Source organism: Puntigrus tetrazona, chromosome 9, assembly GCF_018831695.1.
Source record: "Puntigrus tetrazona isolate hp1 chromosome 9, ASM1883169v1, whole genome shotgun sequence".
Taxonomy (NCBI): domain Eukaryota; kingdom Metazoa; phylum Chordata; class Actinopteri; order Cypriniformes; family Cyprinidae; genus Puntigrus; species Puntigrus tetrazona.
The window spans coordinates 25,275,047-25,297,825 of NC_056707.1; the positions used below are offsets into that span (position 1 = coordinate 25,275,047).

A 22,779-nucleotide genomic window follows, 5' to 3' on the forward strand; every position below is an offset into this window, starting at 1 on the left:
GGCCATAATTGGCCATGAGAGGGTGAAGCGCATGCCGGGCCTCGGATGACATTAAGCAGACCAGCGTTACTCTTTCCAGGTCTTTCTGTGTTTACGCTCCGTGCCCAGGCCCCCTAAGGCTCTCTGCTTTGCATCCTCCCTCGCTTTTCTCAGGGCATACGATGAATTATGCAATATGTGTAATGTAGATGTCTGTTTAGGGGTCCTCTGTGACGTCCTTCCCTGTTGCGGCGTTATACCAGGGTCAGAGGTTTGTTTTGGGACGGTTCTGTACGCAGGTTCTCACAGCTCGGAATTCTTTAGCTGAATACCATCTTCGGGAATTCTTTCCGTAGATTTCTCCTGGGATGGAAGGCAGGCACGGACCCTCCATTAGCGTAATATAAACGCAGAGTGCCACTGAAATGCGCAACGTCCCATCTGTTTACATTTTTTCCATCCCTGCTGTATTGTGCCGAAAAAGTCACAGGTGGCCGTTAAAACTGTGAGAGAGCATCTAACAGTTGCCGTAAACCCCCGGATCCGATGCGCTGGAGAGCCGGGCCAACTTTCCACCCTGGTCGTCGATAAAGGTCTTTTTTATTTATCAAAGGTTTTTGTTGTTTCAGCCATGCTTGGACATTAACCAAACACGTTTAAATCACGCTGTAATTGACTCTGAGGTGCTGGAGACAGGAATGAAACAACATGTCCTTTTTAGGTGCTCCGTAAGCCGCGTTTCGACAGAGATCTTCAGATCTGCGAGCCGAACAGCTGCCCTTCCACAGTTTATGAACCAAAACAGAGTTATTGAATAATCTCATAGGATGAGGGGTTGCAGTGGAGTTAGCGTTCTGTCAATGACCTAGCCAAGCCCTCAAGTCCCATAAAAAAAAACGAGTGCTCAACCATTGGAAAGGGGTCATATCAGGCATTTATACTTTATTTGAAAACAAAAAATCTTTATTATTTGTAATAATTTTTTAAGCACATGATTTTTTATCAATCGTTAATAATAATGTTAATGTATAACATTCATTTTATATGCATAAAATGTTAACCAAGTGCTTGCCCAACACAAACATCGGGAAATGTCGTTGATTCGTTTCATTTCATCCTCTCTCCGAGCCTAACCTGGAATTGCCTTTAAGGCGTCTTTTTTTAAGAAACAGCCTCTTTGTAAAGTTGCATCAAATTGCTGTTATGCTGAAACTGCAGAGCCGTAGGCGCTACGCAACAGGTTTTAGCTTTTTTTGTACTTTTACCATCAGTTGTTGTTACTTCTTTTGAAGGGATAGTTCACCCAAGAATTTAAATTTCATCATTACGTACTGTATTCATCCAAATACCATTCAGAACCTTATCTTTTGTGCTCCTGCCAAAAACAAAGAAAGCCATACAGGATTAGAATAGCATGAGGCTGTGACATGAGTAAATGAAGTCGAGTTTTCATTTTTGGGTGAACTATCCGAACACTAAATACGCGTCTTTGACGTGATAGTGTGGCCATGTTCAGAAACATTCACCTGCCTGTCTTTAGGAATGTGGAGTTTTTGAACCTTATAGTAGTTGACGTGCTCTTTTCGTAGCCACCAATAGGCGGCAGCAGATATGGAGTATCCTTTCAACTTGTGCTTGAAACGCCTCCTCCTCTTTGTGGTTTCTTTTCGTTTCTTTAGCCCTGCACTGTTTTTGAGGACAGATCTGATCTACACAGTCGCTGTTCTGTAAGCAGTTGAACTAAGATCAGTGACTAAATGTCTAAGCACTCTGAACGTAGAACAGGCAATTTTTCCCATCATTAGTTGGACAAGCACATGGTACATTTGACAAAATGCCTTTTTTAACTGCGCGGTTTTAGGAATTTTCATTGGGGTATAAATCTACGGCCCACAGAAATGCACATGAAAGCTTTTAAAAATGCCTTTTGTACCTGTTGCATACAAATTATGGTCGGAGGAGCGATTCGGGACAAATAGCGGCTGATCATCTGTATGATCGTACAGCTCTAACTTAACCCACATGCGGCCGAAATCAAACACATGGACACATGGAGCCTTGTTCTAAATGCAGAGTAACTGCAGCAAAACAAAGGACGAGTATTTTGGGATCTCGGAGGAGAGGCTGGAATACCACATAGGGAGGGAAAGAAGCAGACTCACTGAGTTAACGTGGATACACCCTCACGTCCACTAGGCTTCTACCAAACTGATGTGATTCCCCATCTCTCTGTCCTGTGGCTGTTCACTGTGGGTACAACATTTCACAAACACATTTTGCTGCTTTCCCTTCAAAGTCGGAAGTGGTATATCCCTGGCTTCTGGCCGTAAAGGTGACGTATAACCTACTGGAAAACTGTAGATGGGTTTTAGTAGGTAGGAACCATTTCAAAGTAGCAACAAAGCAAAATGGTGGTCAGAAAATTTTTTGGAACGTTATTCAATCAATCAATCAATCATTTTTATTTATATAGCGCTTTTAACAACACAGGTTGCATCAAAGCACTAAAAATGCTTATTAAAAAAGTTATTAAAAATGCATATGCTTAAATACTGGCTTAGTCCTGTCTTTGAAACCAGGCCCATATGGCTAATACTAAAATTAAATTATATCCATATTCATTATTGACATGGCTTTTTTTATTATTGAAAGTATATATATATATTTATATTCCGTGTGGGAAAAGAAAAAAGAATTACGAGGTTTAAACTCAAAATTCTAAACACAAAAGTCAGAATTATGATAAAAGTATGAGATAAAGTTGTTTCTAAGGAATTAAAAATAAATACATAATGTGTGAATGCTTCAAACATCTGTTATTCTTATTATCATTATTGTACATACACATATACATATATACACATATATAGGTTTTTGATTGTCAAAAAAGAAGTTGCCTTTAAACTAAATTGCAGAGTGAAAACAATGATATGTAACGTTAGCATGACTTCTGCAAAAATATATTTTTAGAAGATTTACCAAGTATTAATTTTATTTGCCTAAACCTAAAAGTGACTGTTTAATACTAACACTGTTTATCTCTCTGAATGCCACCATCTTTGCACGCGTCAGCATCTGAATTGTGGGTTTCCACATTTCCAAACTGAAAGTGCATCTTTTGCTCTTTTCCCAGTTGGACGCAGCATAGCATTACTGCAATTATAAAAAAAAAAGTGAACTCACAATCTCTTATGATGATATAGAATCAGTGTAGAGGATGACACTCTCTGTGGAAATGTTGCCCGGCCTGCGTAGACCTAGATTTAGGATCGAAATATTAATTATAATGATAATAGTGCATTCATGGTTTCACATAAGTACCGTCTGGGTTTATTTTAGCTACATGTCATTTTAAAGGAGGCTCTGTTCACTCAATTTGTGCCTTCCTGCTAGGAAACTCCCTGTGCTTTTTTTTTTTCCCTCTTGCAGTATTTACTTAAGTGGACTATAATTTGCATTGGTTCAGGCGAGTGGCATGATCATATGATGAGCCGCGTCAGTCTGGTCCAAATCAAGTCAGTCACACATGAGTTTCTCTTTCTCTTTGATAAATCTGAGCATCCGTCGGTGCGCGGATCTCATGCTGTAATCCTGTCAGGCAGCCCTTGTTAGTGCTGCTCACTAAAACACGCCTCGCTGTTCTGGGCCTCATGTTTAGAGCTGGGAATTTCTCAAGGCCTCAGACCTTGAGTGTCCTAACGTTGTCACATCGACTTTGACTAATGAATTATAAATCATGTGAAAATGATGTACATACTTCTATAGGTAACTTTTTAAACATATCTACGTTCGTTTATCTATAGGGTCTTTAAAACCTCAACTATATGTATTTATTTATTTAGACGCATATTTCCAAATAAGAACATTTAAAGACTATTATATCAATTATATTTAATTTTAAGTCATTTTTCCTAGTCAAATTTGCATTTCACTTCTGCGTGTTTGTTACCTGAATGCAAATTGAAAATAATATAATAATAAATAAAAATGTAATAATAAGAATAATAATAATCATGATTACTATTCATTCTCTAAAAAAATGAAATTATGTATTTATTTATTTTATTTAATTTTTTTTTTTATTTTTTAGCGTATATTATTGTTGTTGTTGCTGAGCGACTGTGACTTATTTATTTATTTATTTACCCGCTTGCCCAAAGCTAAACACTGCTTAGTTTCAGCATGAGTTCAACATTAAATAGTGGTTGAGAGCTACCCAGAGAGAACTGTTGTGAAACGAGAAGATAAAATTAACCTCACCCGACGCACTGTGCGCAGAATCACCGTCCGCTAAACTCCAGCACCAAAAGCCTTAACTGCTGGAGATGAAAAAGATCAGTTCTTGTTAACGTTTTAAGAAGCAGTCTAAACCACATAAGCCCGAAGGAAGTCTTGCTGAGCATGTAAGACCGGAGCACTGACTTTACTTTGGCAATAGTAGCCTGATGATTAAGAATCTTTGCCGCTGATGTACAAAAATTGCAGATTTTATCCAAGATTGTGGTGACTCAAGATTTGGTGGGTTGCTCAATGCAAAATATTGCTCACCATCGTTACTATGGTGCAATGCTCTTAACCCAGCATCCTGGGAAACTGTCTCTGCAGATATACTGTAAACCACAGTCATTACGGCTTTTCTTTTCCCATTATTTTATGCATTTAACATTTAATATAGGCTTAATTAGTTTTCATGTAGGTTTGCATTAAAAATTGAGTTTTTTTCAGTTAACAATGCGTTTCATTTAGTTTCGCATCTAAAAGCGAAAAAATGCCTCGAAAAATACCGGTGTCTTCGTCGCGAGGCAAAATGAACTCGTATGTACAAGTTGATCGCAGTCTCAGATCTTTTCTTTTTTACATCCTCTTCTGGCCGATTTTGAAAAATAAAAATAGAGTCAACGATCAAAGAAAGATGGAAGTAAACACCAAAAGTCGTAGAAGGCTGTGGAGGGGAAGAGTTTACAAAATACAGAGCGGCGATGAAACGAGATGAGAGAGGGTGTCGGGTTTTACAAAATGTGTTAAGGTTTAACATTTGGAGCGGCGGGGAAGAAAAAGTTTCCCAGCGGCACTATTATCACGCGTCTGATCGGCACACGGTCCTCGGCCGTCTCCATCTTTACGTTCGAATCGCAGCACACTACACACGACATTTTGTTGATGCCGAGGAGAGTTTATCCTTGAAATCGTCGTACCTGCGGCTTGTGTTTAACTTCTTCTGAAATCTCTGCTTTCCCTCTGAAGTGGTTGTAAAAAGTGTTGTATGGGATTTCTCGGCAAAGGAGATAACAGAGATAGGTGACCTAGATCATGACCTTTCTGCTCTGTGTTGTTCTGCCAGCGGTTGGACTGTGTCTGATGGACTGACGTGTTTGTGTGACCGGCTGGAACCATAATGGGTTTGGTGGTGGTCATGCTGGATGGACATAACGAGGCTCTCAGAAGCACACAGAAAGTTGAGGTTGCCAAGCGTTCTCGCTCGGTGTCGGATGCGCTCTAGTTAGCGGTCGAGCCTCAGCTCTGGGAGGCCGTTTCGGGGGCTTCAGTAGTGCAAACTCTACAGCTGGGGTATAATTTCCCTCCAGGCTTGTTTTTTCTTCAGGAATTGAGACAGACATGTAGGGTCTCTTGCGGAACTCAGAGATTTGATGATTCACATTACATCACTGACCACTCGAACCTCAAAAACCTGAGGTTTCGCCTTACAGCGGAGGCTGTTTTGAATCTCCTTTAGGTTTTGAACAATTCCCAGGATGCCGGTCACATCTTTTTTATGCATTATATCAAAAGCATAAATATTTTTTTAAATAAAAGCTTTTATATACACTGCCAGTCTAAAGTCCAAAGAATTATTATATATATATATATATATATATATATATATATATATATATATATATATATATATATATATATATATATACATATATATTTTATATATATTAAGTCTTGCATATTCAACAAAGCAACATTTATTTGATTAAAAAACAAACAAATCAATATTTAAAAGTAATATTTGAAAGTTATGAAACTTTTTTTTTAACTTAATTGATACTATTAATAAATGTATTTAAATAAACATCCAACTGTTATTAATGTAAAATTATAAATTTAAATATAAAAAAATTTATAATTGAAAATAATTCTATTTTTATATATATATATATATATATATATTTATGTACCTATGTATATGTGTGTGTGTGTGTGTGTGTATATATATATATATATATATATATATATATATATATATATATATATTCCCTGGATGCCACTGACATCTTTTATACACATTATATGTCCTGACTTCTTTTAACCTTATATGTTGAGTTCAGCGGTAGTTCGGAGAACCGCAGAGTTGCCTGATACCGAAAAAACTAAAGCAGGACATAGCAATCTCAACGCTGTCTTGCCATGTCTTGCCGTCTCTTCGTGGTGATTTCTTGTGTTCTTGTGCCATCCCAGACTTACATGGGTATTCTGAGGCTAGCCAGACTCGAGCTGGCCAATGACATCATGGATTCCTGGGGGCCAGAGGCCTCATAAATAAATGCCTTTCTCTGGCTCAGGATCGACGGGGAAATAAACTGAGCTGTGGATCCTGTGCTAAACTTCTGTATATGGTGCTTCTCGGCCACCAGGCAGATTCACAGTAACGCTGGAGCTATGCGCTCTTGTCTAAATATTTACCCAGGCTGTTTAGTGATGCACCTACACACTGGAGCCAGCCCATGTCTTCTCTTTCACTGTTTGATGCTGGTTGATCTACCTAACCAATAATGTGCATTTTGTATTTACATTTGTGCATTTGGTAGCAGCTTTCTTTGTTTTACTTTTGATTGTTCATGTAGTTATTATTAGTTTATTTGCATGAATAGGATTAAGATTATAGTGATTTTTATTGCACTTTTGCTCTTGGATTATTATAAGACTACATTGTTACATTAATGAGCGATGTCCTACTGGAATGTAATGCGGATGGGTTGCAGGAAAGCAGACTTCCTGAAGCCTTTTCAGCTTGTCAGTGAATGAACTGTTTCCTTCTTGTCTGTTTCTTTCACCTCAGGCCCCCAGCAATGACCTCCCACTGAAACATATAGAGACAACAGTGAGTATTGCAATCAATCTTTTACAACTTTATTACACATTTTGAATACATGCATTGTATGTGTGAGTAAAATTACAAAAAGTGTGTGTATGTGTGTGTATATATATATATAAAATGCATCTGTGTGTGTGTGTGTGTGTGTGTGTGTGTATATATATATATATATATATATATTTTTTGCATTATTTGCATTTATATTTGAGAATTGTTAAAATAAAATGTTATTTTAAATGTATCATTTAAATACAATACAATACATACAATTTTATAGCAATAGTTTCATTTAATAGTTTCATTTAATAAAACAGTATTTAGTTTTAAAGACATTTATATTTCTATTTTATATTTTTTAAATGAAAATAATAGGCACAAACACATATATACACATATGTACAGAAAGATAAAATGTATAATATTTATAATAGTTTAATTTATAATAAGTCATTTTATGTATGTTTTATTGTGTATGTGTGTGTGTGTAATTACTATTAATTTATGTATTATTTCTGTACATTTATAGATACAATTTTGAGAAATGAAATTACTTTAAGCTAAGGTTTCACCATCTTAAAAGCGAACACTGACAAGCCTGTTGGGTCAGTGTGAACATGATGGTTATGTTTCCAGTGTTCCGAGTACAACAGCCAAATGCAGAATGTTTGAAGTTCTGGCGTTTGTTGGGTCAGTGTGAACACAGTGTAAAGTCATTACTGACACTGCTGCAGAAATAACGGCTTTAAGATATAAATATTTAGGTCTTTAGAGAACACTGTTGCTATGCAGCTTCTGTAGTCTAAACTTCACTAGTCTAAACCTCACAGAGTGCTGAAGCTCAAATTATTGGTTGGATTAGCTAAACACAGCCTCACTGGGGCTAGAAATGACCGCCCAGTGAATGTGCTTTAAAGGGGCGGTACACTAAAACCCTCAAGATGTTTCAAACCAGTACAAGTTTGACACAAAAGAAGATATTTCTTCACAAAAAGTTGCTAGTAGCTATCGATTTCCATAGTCAATGGCTACCAGCAACTTCACGGTGTCCGACGTTCTTCTTTTGTGTTCAGCAGAAGAAAGAAACATTGGAACAACTGTAGTAAAGGATGTTCATTTCTGGGTGAACTGTAGCTTTAAATGATTAGCAGAGGAAGAGATGTCGTAGCTCGAGCATGTGTGTTCAGTTGTGCCGTCACCCCCTCTCAGAAGCCCCTTCGTCCACCCGTTCCTCCTCACCCCTCATGCCTGGGTGAAGAACACTCACACCAGATGCAGCTGTGGATGACTAACTGCCTTGATCCAAATAAAATTCAGACTTTCGTTTGGAGCCGTCCATATGAGCACGAGTACGTTCAGAGATTTAGGGACAGAGAAACAGACTCTTATAATCCCCTGAAACATCATTAGATCTTTTATTGATACAATATTGAGCTGGAGTGTAGCCGAAGGAAGTGCTGTAAAAGTAAAGCCCTGCATGTACCCAAGGGTGTATGAACCATCTGAGGAATTGGGGGACATTAGAAACCTTAACCAACTTGGTGATTTAGCAGTCACTGAGTAATCCAAAAGTTAAATGCGTTACTGGTAAGTCTGTGTCACTTAGAGTAGAATTACTTGATCACTTGACAACCAGTTGGTAGAGTATATATATATATATATATATATATATATATATATGGATTTTCTGCATGCATATGTTCTGTGTAAGACTGGCTGTGACTTTGTGATTTTCTACTGTATGTGTGAGTAGGAACTTTGCGTATAATGTCCTCTTTGAAATGAGTTTGCCACGGTCCAAACGCATCATCCACGCAGCTTATTCGGTGTAATGATTCACTTACATATCAGCATAAAATATTTGCCAGATACTCCTGGATCTTACTTAGCTTGAGAAAGGAAGCATCATTTTACAAATCAGGATTTTGGATAGAAAAAAAAAGTAGTCAAATCTTTGACTGATGAGTTTTCGCTATTTTGACTGGCATGTGCATAGCACTGATGTAAAGTTTGTAAAAATATTTACCTGGATATAGTTTTTTTTGTACAACTGCAAGCAACCTACTTGTCTTTGAAATTCATGAACGTGTGCTGTGTATAACCCCCTAATTCTCTCCATACACTTCTGGTTGTTGTTGCTGTGTTGGAGTGGAAGTCATTTTGGGTGGTTAACATGCCATATACAAATTGGTCGGCCCCTCTAAACAACTGGACAGAAATATGCCACCCAAAGCATTGTTTCAGAAACCTGCGCAGTTTTAGAACCTTGAAACCTTGAAATCACAACCATTTTCTCCCTTATGAGGTTTAACAAAGCAACCTTAAACATAACACGAATGCATTCATGTGTTGACTTGTTTGCATTTTTTATTATTTTGACTGATTTTTTATAGGCTCCTGATGCCAAACCGCAGGATATTTCTGTGAATGAAAATATCTCGTTAGCCACTCATCATGCCACATTGTTCTTGGCATTTTGCATTTCTGTAAATAACGCGAAATATAGAGCTCTAGATGTTTAGAGCCATGTGCGTTTGCAGCTGTGTCAGGCATTATTACTCATTCTTGAGGCATCATGGGAGATGTGCACCACCCTCACCTCTAGGGTCTCTCACGATCAGTTGTGGTTCTGCGGACGTCTTTGATTCACAATAACAAACGCTTTGAATCTGTAGATCAGTTTGTCATATGACTTCCTGTGGCATGCTTTTTCGTTTTAGTTTGATAACATGCTTGCCTTTTCCTATCGTTTAGACCATAATTCCTTTCTGCAGCAGTGACTGTGATAGAAATATTTTGAAAACGTCTTTGGTTTGAGTGTAGTCATTGGACTTCTAATTCCTTCTGGCTCTGATTTAGATGAGTCATATTATGAGGAATCACATTTTTCCTCATCTTTTGAGATAAAGGGTTCATTGTGCTGTGAAAGCGTACTGTTACTGTGAGAATTCAAAACTTTCTCCCTAGTACAAAAAGAGCATTTATTGAAGAAAAATTGGTCCTGAACTTATACAATATTATGACGTCAATCCGGTTATCACATTAGCATACAGCTGCCCACATTTACACGTCAACAACTTCTATTCAGGTTTTGTTGTTTTTGTGCATTTTGTCAACTTTTAAGTGTGCACTAGCATATAAGTGACTTTGAAGCTAATCAAAATGGGGTCTAATTGTGTTGCACAGCACGTTTGGTGCAGATGTGTTTTGCGAATATGTCTGTATGATGCAGGCTTTTGGAAAGACCGTTGTTGAAGGACAGGCAGTTAAAGGCAGTTAAAACCACTTCAGACTTGACAGAAAACAGCAACCTTGAAGTGTAAGTGCAGAAAATCATGGACATTTTTTTTTTTTTTTTTTTTTACAGTAAGTTTCTGGAGTTCTTATAGCGGAAGTCATCAGAATTGGTTTACTTCTGTGTTTTCTGTTCCCATTTACTTCAGTAGAAATAGTGCAATGGCGTTTTCCTTCAGCCGTTGCATTATAATCACTCACAAAGTAATTTAATGTCAAGGTAGAGTAACACAAAGTGTAATATTACAAATGTGCAATACTTTTTTAAATGAAAATTTACAATACAAATTCACTCCATTTAATTTTAACTTGTCGTTCCTCTGTAATTATTTGTGAAATGTATAAGCAATTTCTAAAGTTAAAACTGTTTCCAAGTAAACCATAAACCGTTTTTTCTTCAGCGTAGGAAAGTAAAATATTTTTTGCATTCAGTTCAACTTCAAATGAACAGACTGTAAAATACCATTATGTAATAACTGTGGAAACATCATCACATTCTGTAAAAGGGGTCCACTTCACATGCACATGAACGTTTACATAGAAATCTCTTTTAGACATTTCAGAAAGCAGCATAGCTTGCTTCAAGGTCAGCGAGAGGATGGAAAACGCTCATGAAAAACTAAATTACGGCTATTTTTAGCATCCTAAGTGGACCTCGGGGATAAAAACTATGCATAACAAAAAAAAAAAAAAACAGCTTGACCACTTTAAATGAAAAAAAACCATAAGTTTGTATTCCAGTGAAAAAGGAGGTGATAGGTCGTGGTTTACTGGAGGTGACACAACTGTGAGTGGCTGAAACCGTTAAGTTGGGATGATCATCTCTTCCAGTCAGCTGCTGAGTGTGTGACCCGGAGAGAGAGCAAAGGCTAGACCGAAGATCCAAACAAACGCGGGTGGCAGCACACACACATATACACAGCATGGGAAAGAGGGAGGGAAGAGGTGCCGAGGAAAAGGGAGGGGCCGGAGAAGGAGGCGGGAGGGGAACAAAACAAGGGAAAGAGTAACTCTGAAAGTGGGAGAAGAAGAAAGCTGCGGTCCGCTTGAGTTTGACGCCAGGCATGTGGCATCCTCAGCACAGCGCAGAACCAAAATAGAGCCGGGAACTTCAGGAAAAGGGGACTGCAAGGAGAAGGGAAGCGTTAATTCCCAGCCATGAATCCCAGCGGCTCTCTACGGAGGCGTTTGTCCTCCATTCGCGATGCTTGGAGGTGGAGTACAGGTTACCTGTTCAAGGTAGGCCTTCGGGTTCCCGCCGAACTTTGGCTCCTTTCCCGATTGTAGGTCTCGTTGGCGACTTTTTACTCAAAGCTCTCCTCGCTTTAGTCCCCGCACTCTCTGATCGTTCATTTGTCAGGCCCGCTCAAAGCAGCGCTTCCAGCTGGTTTTGATCAAGCCTGGCTGAGACCCCCTCCAACCCCCCACCCACCCTTTCTTGGCTGTCCTTCTGGGGGTCGCAATTATCGGCTGATTAAGGGAATGTTTTTGGAGCCGGGCACCGTGTGGCGAGAGATGGAAGGTGGACCCTGCGGATGGATAGAGGGAGTTTGCAATGCCAGGGTGTTTTACTCGAGTGTGTCGCAATGGCTTTCTCCGGCTATGAGTGAGCAACTTTGGCAGTCTCTTAGTGTGGCTTATTTGTATTTCCGTGTGCTTTATGATGGTTCGTAACGGCCTGGCCCAGTAATCTATACACACAAAAGTGTGTTACACTACAAAATGTGTTAATGGTCTTTTACAGTCTGTTCATTGAAAGCTTGATTGGGCTCTAAACATATAATGCAAACAATATATTGGTGTATTTCACTGGATTCTTGGAAAGGAGAATTATGTATGACATTGAGCATTTTACTTTAATTAATACTCTTTAAGGGGGACAGCTCACCCAACAGTTAAAATTCACCCTCATGTCGTTTCAAACCTGTATGACTTGCTTGCTTATGTGGAAAGACGATATTTTAAATTGGTGTTTTTGAGTGTACAACTGCAGTGTTTTGGACTTGAGTTTCACTGTATGGTAAAAGACACATTCTTAAAAATGTCATACAGGGTTGGAATGACTTGGTGATGAGAAAATAATGACATAATTTCATTTCTTAAAGTACTTAGAGAATTCATTTAATAAAATGATGAAGGTTTCTAATTTTTAATTTCAAGACCTGGAAAATCCTAGTAATTGGGTGTGTGTTTTGGATCTTAAGCATCGACCAATGGCAAGAGTTTGGAGTAGGACTGCTTGTTAACCAATGGCAAATTGGTTCAGGAAAACTGTTTAGAAACGGTCACGTTGCTATGCCCTTTGCATTTGTATTCTCAACCAAATGACATTCCAAATGGGTTTTGTTAAGACAGTATATTCTTTGTAATTTCTGTAGTAAATTAGTTTTATGTACTTCTTTCCTGGTTTCCAGCAAATTCCCCGGATTCAAACCTCAAACCTGTGTTGTTTTTTCTTATTGCCGACATTTGAACTTGAAATTTTCCCATCATTTCATTTCCTTTAAGTTGTTTTATACTATTCTAAGACTTCTACATATGGGAAACCACATGCAGAAGTCCATACTGTTTCTAGAAACGGCCCCAGCACTGTGTGTAATTATACGTTGGATTCTGGGTTTTCTTAGTAAGCATTGTTCCTTTTTAGTCATGTCCATCATGTACTAGTATGTCATTTAGATGGTGAGTGTAAACCACGCATCTTTCCAGGCTTATCCTTCTTTTGTGAGAATATTAACACTTTGACTTTTCTTGGCATCTAAATGTGATTTTACAAGTGAAAAGTGTATTTTTGTTCCACAACCCACACCAAACCAATTATAGTGCAGAAATTGCCTTTGTTGTCATTTAAATTACACTACTGTATATACAGCTAAGAGGACGCAGCTCAGTGTTAGATATTAGTTATTAGATATTAGACTCGCATTAACTCTCTGTATCAACAAAGTTTTACGTACAGATGAACACAAACTAAAAGTAACTGTCCAAACAAATGGCCTTTTCATTGGTGCAATCAGCAGAACAGCCTGAGCTCTGGAGATGAACAGTAAACCTCCCCTGAGGATAACCGGTTTACGGTCATTTTTAAACAGGAAATGGGCTACAAACATCTGGAAACTGTCTTATTTGTGCGATCGTTATTAGTGATAAACTACTTTATCAGCCAGGCTGAATAATTGGACATGAATTGGTCATTTCGAGATTATCTGCATAGGCTAAACACAGAGGTTGTCGACTGTTGTGTAATTTCCAAACCACACACACACACACACACACACATATATATATATATATATATATATATATATATATATATATATATATATATATATATATATATATATATACACACACACAGCTTTTTATAGAATTTATAAAAATGATTGTTTTGAAAAATTTATGAAAAATTGTGTTTTGTACAACTTTATGGTCATTATATAGTCTAATCATTTAGTTTAAATCATTTAGCTCCTTCAGGCGCTTTTTAAGATTATTTTAAAACATTGTTGCGCTTTAACAAAAAAAAACAATGGGAAGTCTGCTCTGATGCCATACAACTTCTTTTTTTTATCTGACCATTTCCTTCAAGTAGCATAAATTAAGTTCATACGCTGGCTTTACTCGACCACATTTTTATGATCCTAACCACAATTTTCTTTTCTTTCAGGGCTCAACCAAATCCTCCAAGAGCATGGAGTCTCGACGTAGACCATCTAGGTAAGAGATGCCTTTGTCTTCATCAGAAATCAGTTCAGTCAACATCTCATGCGTTGCTGTGTGCTGCTATATTGAACATCTCAAGGGATCTTCACAGCATTCCTAAATCCAGCGCCGGTTGACATTTGACTCTGCATGGATCAGTCTCATTCTTTATTGCAGTTTATGAGTACGATGAATAAACATTCTTTAAAGCATCTACACAATCTCTAGAGATAAGTTATGATGTCCTAATAGGGCTTCTCTCCCACATACAGTATAGCAGATAAATAATGGCACGTTTATCTTGAGTGATCATTTGTTATAGATACAGGCAGTAAACAAAACCTTGTTACCATATTTACACGTTCATTTCTATAAGGAAAAAAAAGAAACCTTTGGTAAAAAACAAATCAAACAAACAAACAATAGAGATTTGTGCACATCTAAAAAGGGGTAAAATATTAATAAAACAACTTAAAATAAAATTAAACGATTCAACCAAAAGTTTTGGGTTGTTTATCTTTTTAAAAACGAGTAAATATATTTATTTTCATTTTGACTAGATAAATAAATCAGCGGTAAATTAGCTTGATTTGTTCGTACCCTTGTACACAATTGTAATCATTTATATCTTAGTATTTATGGCATAAAGTTGATACAGTATATTACATAAAAATGTGGTAATGACTACTTTTGGATTCTAACACAAGTTAAATGTACTTCATCTCAATTAATTATTCTGTTATTCGTTTTATTGGGAAAATCAAAAGATAAGAATATAAAAAAACCAAAAAACTTACAAAAAGATTAATCTTGTGTTATGTAATGCTAAAGTTGATCTCTGATCCATTCCGATGGTCTTATGTTTCTCAGCTGTTGGGTGTGTTCATGCCGGGCTGTGAGAAGACGCTTTGTAAATTTCACCACTACAAATAGCTCCCATTTCAGCTACCAGGGGGAATTTTTGCTTTTTATTTACATGGGCTGCTATTTTATTTGTCTCTTGTTTTGTTTGGACGCAACCTTAAAAAGAGGTCCTTTGGGACTCTTTGTTTTTCCGCCAAAAAGCGCATTCCTGTTTTCATTGGTATGGAGTTTGTGCAGCAGATACTGTACTGTAGATCAGTTCTGGAGAATGAATTGCACCCGCTGATAGCCCGTTTCATTTGCATGCGTTTTCTGTGTTGTTTCAGCTACCATTCAGCTCAGAAATTATGCAAATCAGATAACAGTGCAAATATGCCCACTGAAGCTATGAAAAGCATTTGAGATGCGCACAGTTGAAATCATTTATTCCTTTGCCGTTATTTGATTGACTAAAGGGTTAGTTCTCCTCAACATAAACATGTCCCTCATATCATTACAAAGACCTATGGAACACAAATTAAGATATTTTTGGATGAAATTGGAGATATCTGACCCTCCATAGATGAAATGTTCCCAGGTCCAGAACTGTAATTAAACGGTCCAACTTTCAAAATGAGGGAGAGCAATTAATGACAGAATTTTCATTTTGGGGTGAACTAACCCTTTAATAAATAACTACTTCCAATTTTAGTATGAAAGTAATAGACTTAGGACCTGATGAAGATGGATTATTTGTGCTTGTTGAAAGAGATGAATACGTTTGTTTAAAAGTCAACGAATGGACAAAACCTTTGGGCTTCCAAAATGATTGTGGGATAAGGGGAAATCCTTGCCATTAAAAGATTGTTTAGGGGTTGCTACGCCTCGTATTTTCCACACACAGAGATCAGTCAGAATCTCCCGAGAGTTGTGCAATGTTGTGCATGTTTTCCCAAGCTGCGGTGCAAGTACAATGTTTATATGTCATGTACCACTCACAATCATGCGTTATTTACATTTATTTCTCCAACACGCAATGAATGCAAACCGCTTTTCAATTAAAATCAGCTGTAGAGAGATTTACATGATTTACTGTGGCTGCAATGCCTAGAAAACATGACGAAATCCAGATTTTCAAGGCTAAAAAAAGGCCTCACCAACAGTTATCTTTTCTAAAGCAGAACTGGCCGAGTTCAAATACTTTGTATGCTCTCCTCCAAAATATAGTGAGCTGCCTTACTATATTTATATGTATACATATAATATATATATATGTGTGTATATATATATAATATAAAATACATGACAGATGTAGTGTTTTGAGTTTTTGATTTCATATAAATAAATGTTTTTTCTCTATTTTCTTTTAAGACATTCATTGCAGTAGAGCTTGTCACGATGCATTCTAACTTTTTGAACTGTTTTTGGGAGCACACTGAAGTGCTGCCTTCTTAGGAATCTCACTAGCTTTTGGAACAAAGCCCTAGATTAAAAGATGGCTGTAGTTCTCTATGATTGTCTTGAAATCCAGACCTGAGGAGAGAGTGAGGTCACAGATGGTTGGGGTGGGGGGGCTGATTGTGGTTACATCCTTGGCTGGCTTAGGCCTCACCAGTGACCAAATTGTTTTCTTTGGTCTGCCCTGCTGCACACAGGGAATGCGGGATATTTTCATATCTCCTTTGTTTATCTCTGCGATCAATCTTTCCCCACTATATTTTATTCAAGCCATACTGAACATCAGATATGCTTTAATAGACTGTTCAGCGCTGACATGTTTGAGGTGAGGCGTCCTTCAGGAGATGTGATGATTTCGTGATGTCATGTGCTGAGATACAAGACTTGCTCGTGCTTGAGCGAATGATGCGAGTTGTGCATAGTTGTGCATAGCAAACTAAGGGTTGTAGACGTGAGTTGTAAGTGCTGAAAATCTTCTGTTCTTTTACAGGAGCTTGAGTTTGATCCAGGCCATGGAGGAAAACTATGAGGTGGACCTGGTCTACATCACAGAGCGCATCATTTCTGTGACCTTCCCCAGTAATGTAGAAGAGCCGAGCTACAGCGCTAACATAAAGGAGGTCGCCACCATGCTACGCTCCAAACATGGTGACAACTACTTGGTGAGACATCAGAACTCAATAGCCTCGGGCACTAAAATAAGCGTATTTGTGGTTGCAATGCTGTCAAGGACTTGTAAAAATAATTAAAACTAAAAACATATATATTAATTTATTTATTATTAATATATTATTAGATATTTATTCATTATTAATATATATTATTTCCAGTTTTATTATTTTTATTAACTTAAAAATATTATCATTTTTTTTTAGCTCTTCAACCTCAGTGAAAAGCGCTATGATATCTCCAAGCTAAATCCCAAAGTAAGTAGTATTTACTTTCACTTTTTTTACGTTATCTATTGTGGAGATGTTTGTTCTTTGCTCTTGCTCATGCTCCGGTGTGTTTTATTTCGGCATAAGGTGCTGGATTTTGGCTGGCCGGACCATCATGCTCCAGCCCTGGATAAGATCTGCAGCATCTGCAAAGCCATGGACACTTGGATGAACGCTGACAGTCACAATGTGGTGGTCTTACACAATAAGGTACTGTTTTATCCGTGCTTTTTCTGTTTTAGGAATGGGAGACATGTTAACACTAGCAACAAACATCACAGTGTCACACAGTATGTAAAAAAACCTAGTGAGATGGGATTTAAGATTTTATAAGTGCACTACTGATCCAAAGGCTGCTCCAAAAATCATATTCAATTATTATATGATATTATATAATGAAATTAATTTTATAAATAAAACATTTAACAGACAATCACATAATTACTTTGTATATAAATGTAAATATATTTTTACAATGCAGTTTATAGTAGGCCTATATATTTCATTTAATTAAAAAAAATCTGTAGTTTTTAAATGCTTATTAAAATATTGTATTGTTAGTTTAGCGACATGCTAACTCTGTTGAAATCAACTGTGATTCGAATCTTATGAGAGTTATGATGTTCCCTAGGTAGTATACAGCAGGACAGCTCACTAGGTTTGGAAACAGTCTTATGTTTGCCTTATACATTTTTCATCTGCACATTACAGTTACTGTAAATAGCAGCCATAGTGGTTTGTCAGTAGATGGCGTTCTCAGGCAATTCTTAATAACCCGGGGCGGTGTGGGGTCAGTAAAGGTCATGGTGGTCTGGGCAGTGTGATTTATGATGCAATTGCAGGCCCTTTGCGTAAGAAAACATGCCCGATTTTACTTTTAAAGTTAATACTAAGGCCACTGTTTTGAAAGCCTTTGCCTGACCCTTTCTTGAGGTTCAAGCAAATCTGTTTTCTTAAACAATTCATTTGAATGTATCCTTCTGATCTGGTTAAGTCGCATAGCTGGTTCCCACTTACAAACATTAGAATGATGACAGCACGTTTTGAAGTTAGATTGTTAAATGTTTCTTGTTATTTTTGAGGATAGCGGTATCGTTAAGTGCCTCTCTAATGAAAGGGATTCTGTCTGAGAATACAAACGTCAGAAAAACAGCCTCTGGTGGAGTTTGCAGCTTACCTTCTCAATGGCTCGCAGGTCTGTCCTGAAATGGGTCTTGTGCTTTTAGAAATGCTTTTCGCTATATTTCCGCTTGATTTCAAACAGACCCGACTCTTTCCACACCCTCAAGATGCATCTTACCCATTACTAGCGCTCCGTGAGAGCTTTAAGAAGTGTAGTGCTGCCAAGAGAGGTTGTGATCTGGATTTATAAATGCCAGAAATGGCTTAAACCAAATATGCTGCCTTTTTAGCAGGAAACCATAAACATTGCATTGTTATGGCAACTTGTGTTGTTCTTTGTAACAGCAGAAACACGAGGTGATGGCTTGATGGTGGAAATGTTCACTCATTCAGAAAGAACACATCTTTAAAATGACTCAAACTATGCATGAAATAATTTGTTTTAAGTTCTTTGCTGACCCGATGGATAATAAAGTTTTGTTTATTCGTGCTCTAAAATACCTTTCGAACTTTGGAACAGTGTTGCATCAGTATTAGAACATAATGTAGCATTATAGTATTTATTAAACATTATTTAAACATCATATTCCATTTACATTTTCATATTTAGTTTAGTTTCACTTTTGTTTCGTTTGTTTTATTAGATACACTAAAACTAATTTGCTTTTATTGTTAATATTTTTAAATGACAGTTTTAGTTTAGTTCTTTTCAGTTATAGCTTTAATAATTTTACTACTTTAATTAAAAAGTAGAAATGCTACCTTGGCGAGTAACTGAAATAAAACTAGTTTTTATTTCAATTTTTTTTTACACAGCCCAATTTAATGTTTTGAGAGGTAAAATCAATTGATACATATACTCATAACTTATCAAATTCTAATATTTGTGGGACGTTTATATGACTATATAATATTTAAAGGATTTAAATGCTAATTTATTAAATCTTTATTTTTGAGAATGTTTTTTATCCTTTCGGTTATAAGAAAGAAAAACAAACAGATAAATACATATTTTCTCGTTTAGTTTTTCATGTTAGAGGTTATCCTAATTGCAACATGTGTAAAAATAAACTAATATGATCTTGAATTTGAAAAACAGTTAATGATAATAATGTATACATGAAGTAATGTATTGCATTGACTGATAATCTCATCTTTCTCTCATCCTGCAGGAAACAGAGGTCGAACAGGGGTGGTTGTGGCTGCGTACATGCATTACAGTAACATATCAGCGAGGTGAGACACGTAGACTGTGTACTTTCTGTGTTTATTGAATTAAAGATGCTCCTCTGAGCGCTTATTATGGAAAGACTTTAATCCCATATCACAAGACCGCCACGCAGCGTTAGGTAACACATGAGCGGGAAAAACAACTGCCAAATCTCATCATTTTACAAAGGCCGATTTGTCTCAAGACTCAAATTAAGTGCTGATCAAATTCGTCCCCGATTGCAAGTGTATTCATGCTATTTTTATGGATAAAATGCTTCCAGTAAATTCGACAAGCACATGTAAATGCTTCTCCTGGAAACCAAGACAAAGATGCTTATTATGAATATGATTTTGTTGTATTGGAGAAAACGACTTTTTTGTTTCTATTTTGACCTAACTAAGTGTTTCCTTCAACTCTGCAGTGCAGACCAGGCTTTGGACAGGTTTGCCATGAAGCGCTTTTATGAAGATAAAGTGCTTCCTGTAGGTCAACCCTCCCAGAGAAGGTCAGTGGTGCTTTGTTTTCTCCATCTGACCTCTTATCTTTGCGTTTTATGAGTTTGACCCTCATTGTTTAGATTTATGAGCTTCACCCTCCTGATAACAAAGCCCCAAACATTCAAACCACCCCTGTATAGTTTTGTTAGATTAAGTACGATTATGTGTTGTTTATATAACCTTACCCTATGGGAGTGTGTAAAATTGATCTCATGTTTATACGCAGGTATGAATATGTAACATTTACATTTTTACTGATATTAAAACACACAGTTTAGATGCATTTCGTTGTTTAAAACATTAAAATCGCTACATATTTTTTGTTAAAAAAGTCAAATATTGGCATATCTTTTATATAAAATTAAGTTATTCGTATCAGTGCATTTTTACCGTTTTTATCGATAAGCGATTTAGATTTTTAAACCACTTAACCAACCCCCAAACCTAAACCTACCCATTTTATATCGAATATATATTTATACCTGCATAAATATGTGGTTATTTTACTTTAGTAAGTGGCAAGTAATAATTTGTACTATAATGTTTTCATCTCGCCAAATTTCTCCTAATTTCACAAAGGCTCAAATCTGCACGTACTAGCTGTGGAAGATATATACGCGTCGGGATTGCTAAAGAATGATAATTTCACAAATATGTGCTGGAGAGACTCTGGAAAGACATGTTTGTTATTTCCTGAGTTATAATTAGACATAAGTGGTTGTCAGTTTCATCTATCCTGCTGCTTAGCTTTAAATGTACAGTGGAGTCAAAAACTAAACCAAACTTTCTAAAGAAGGATAACTATGAATTGAATTATGTGCAAAAAATAATATTTTATACTCCATTATTAGGTCACTAACCAATAAGCAAAATAAATGGCATTGATCATATGACTCTTTGCTTGGACAGTCAGATGCTCCCACTTCCTTTGAACCAAGATTGCAATGGCAATTGGTAATGAAAATATATATTTGAACTCACAGTTTCACAGATTTTTGACCCCTATTGTAGAGCGTCATACCCAAAGGCTCTGATATAAGTGTATGCACGCTTTGTGCTTCAGTACACAACCCTACACACCCATTTATGCCTCATAAGGGAACACTTGGCCACGGATGTGCTGCTTTTACAGAATCAGGCATTCCATCCGTGTATGGAAGGACTGGCACTTCAGGCTTCATTAAAACTAGATTTCATTGGGGAACATACTTGCGCTTCATGGAAAATGGAAAGGCAGAGTCATGGTAAGAGCTTTGCTCCAGGAGGAAAGAAGCAGCGCATGATTTCTCTTGATAGAGGGGCCCAGGAACAACCGAATGTTCATGGGAAACCAGGCCTCGGGCGTTCAGCCAGGAAGATGCAGAAGTGCTGGCCACTGCTCCTCTCCCGGGACACGGCATCAACCTTCAAGAAGAAACATGCTTTTTCCTGTTTATAAAAGCTAACATCTGGGCTTAGGGATTGGACACGACTGCAGATCAGAACGTCCAATGACCCTAAATGGTCGTCACGACAGTGTAGATAGCATGTTATGTAAAATGACTTTCATGAATGTGTCTTTTGCTTGAAACCCAAGACTTTCACACTCTCAGTGAGATTATGCTGTACAACAGGTGCATCTACGTATCCTAAATGGAATACCATAATAGCATACTTTAGCAACGTTTTCTACAGCAAAACAATTAGCTTATTAAAAAAACTTTACAAATATAAATATTCTTTAAATATAATTTTTTATAAACGTACTGTAAGCATACACATGGTAACATTGCAGTATGATTCATATTGTTAACATTACGTTCATTTATACAATGTTAAATAAAAACAAAATGTATCAATATATGTAGAAATCAGCAATAACCTATAATAATACATATTATTATTGTGTTAGTTCTAATGCCTTAACAAATGCTAACAAAGTAAAACTTAATGTGAAGTTTTATTGTGTTATTGTCATAATTTTATTTTGCTGCACATTTTTATTATATTATAGTATATTTAGAAATTAAGATCAATCTAACTTTATACATTTTTTAACATTTTTAGTTCATGCATTAATGCCAATGTCTTAACGAACTTATGTTAAAAAATCAAAACGTATTGTAAAGTTTTGTATACACACACACACACACACACACAAACACCTGTTTACTTAGTTAGTTAGTCAATTAGCTAGTAGGTTAGTTATCACAAAAAAGAAGAAAATAGCCTAAGATGCTGTAATTAAATAAATATATACTACTACTTCTGCACTTTTGGTAATACCATCATATCCTTCTGATTGCTTATTTTTTTAATGACTAAATTTCCTATCCCTGTTACAGACTCCTATCTCCGTCCTCCCTAGCTGTTTCTAATCATGCGTGCAGTGTGGTCCGCTAATTTATTTTATGTTATTTATGATCATCTTTTGTTTCGCTATAGGTACGTGCAGTATTTCAGCGGTCTGCTCTCTGGTCACATCAAGATCAACAACAAGCCCCTGTTTCTGCACCACGTCATCATGCACGGATCCCAAACTTCGAGTCCAAAGGAGGTGAGCTGACATGCTCTGACCGCTGGCTGTTCGTCAGCGACTGCTGGGGCGTTGAAGGCAGGTTTCAGGGTTTGTCTGGACTGCCGCCGCTTTTGACG

General features: G+C 37.0%; 1 protein-coding gene across 1 annotated transcript in view; it reads left to right on the forward strand.

Annotated features, from left to right (window-relative positions):
- The window catches only part of LOC122352141 (tensin-like), a 111,453-nt gene that overhangs the window by 84,125 nt on the left and 4,549 nt on the right, over nt 1-22,779 (forward strand). Inside the window, 9 exon segments of the mRNA XM_043249685.1 lie at nt 7,046-7,087; nt 14,040-14,089; nt 16,866-17,037; nt 17,251-17,301; nt 17,401-17,522; nt 19,606-19,671; nt 20,070-20,153; nt 22,570-22,655; nt 22,658-22,681. Of these exon segments, the coding sequence (XP_043105620.1) occupies nt 7,046-7,087; nt 14,040-14,089; nt 16,866-17,037; nt 17,251-17,301; nt 17,401-17,522; nt 19,606-19,671; nt 20,070-20,153; nt 22,570-22,655; nt 22,658-22,681 (697 nt within the window).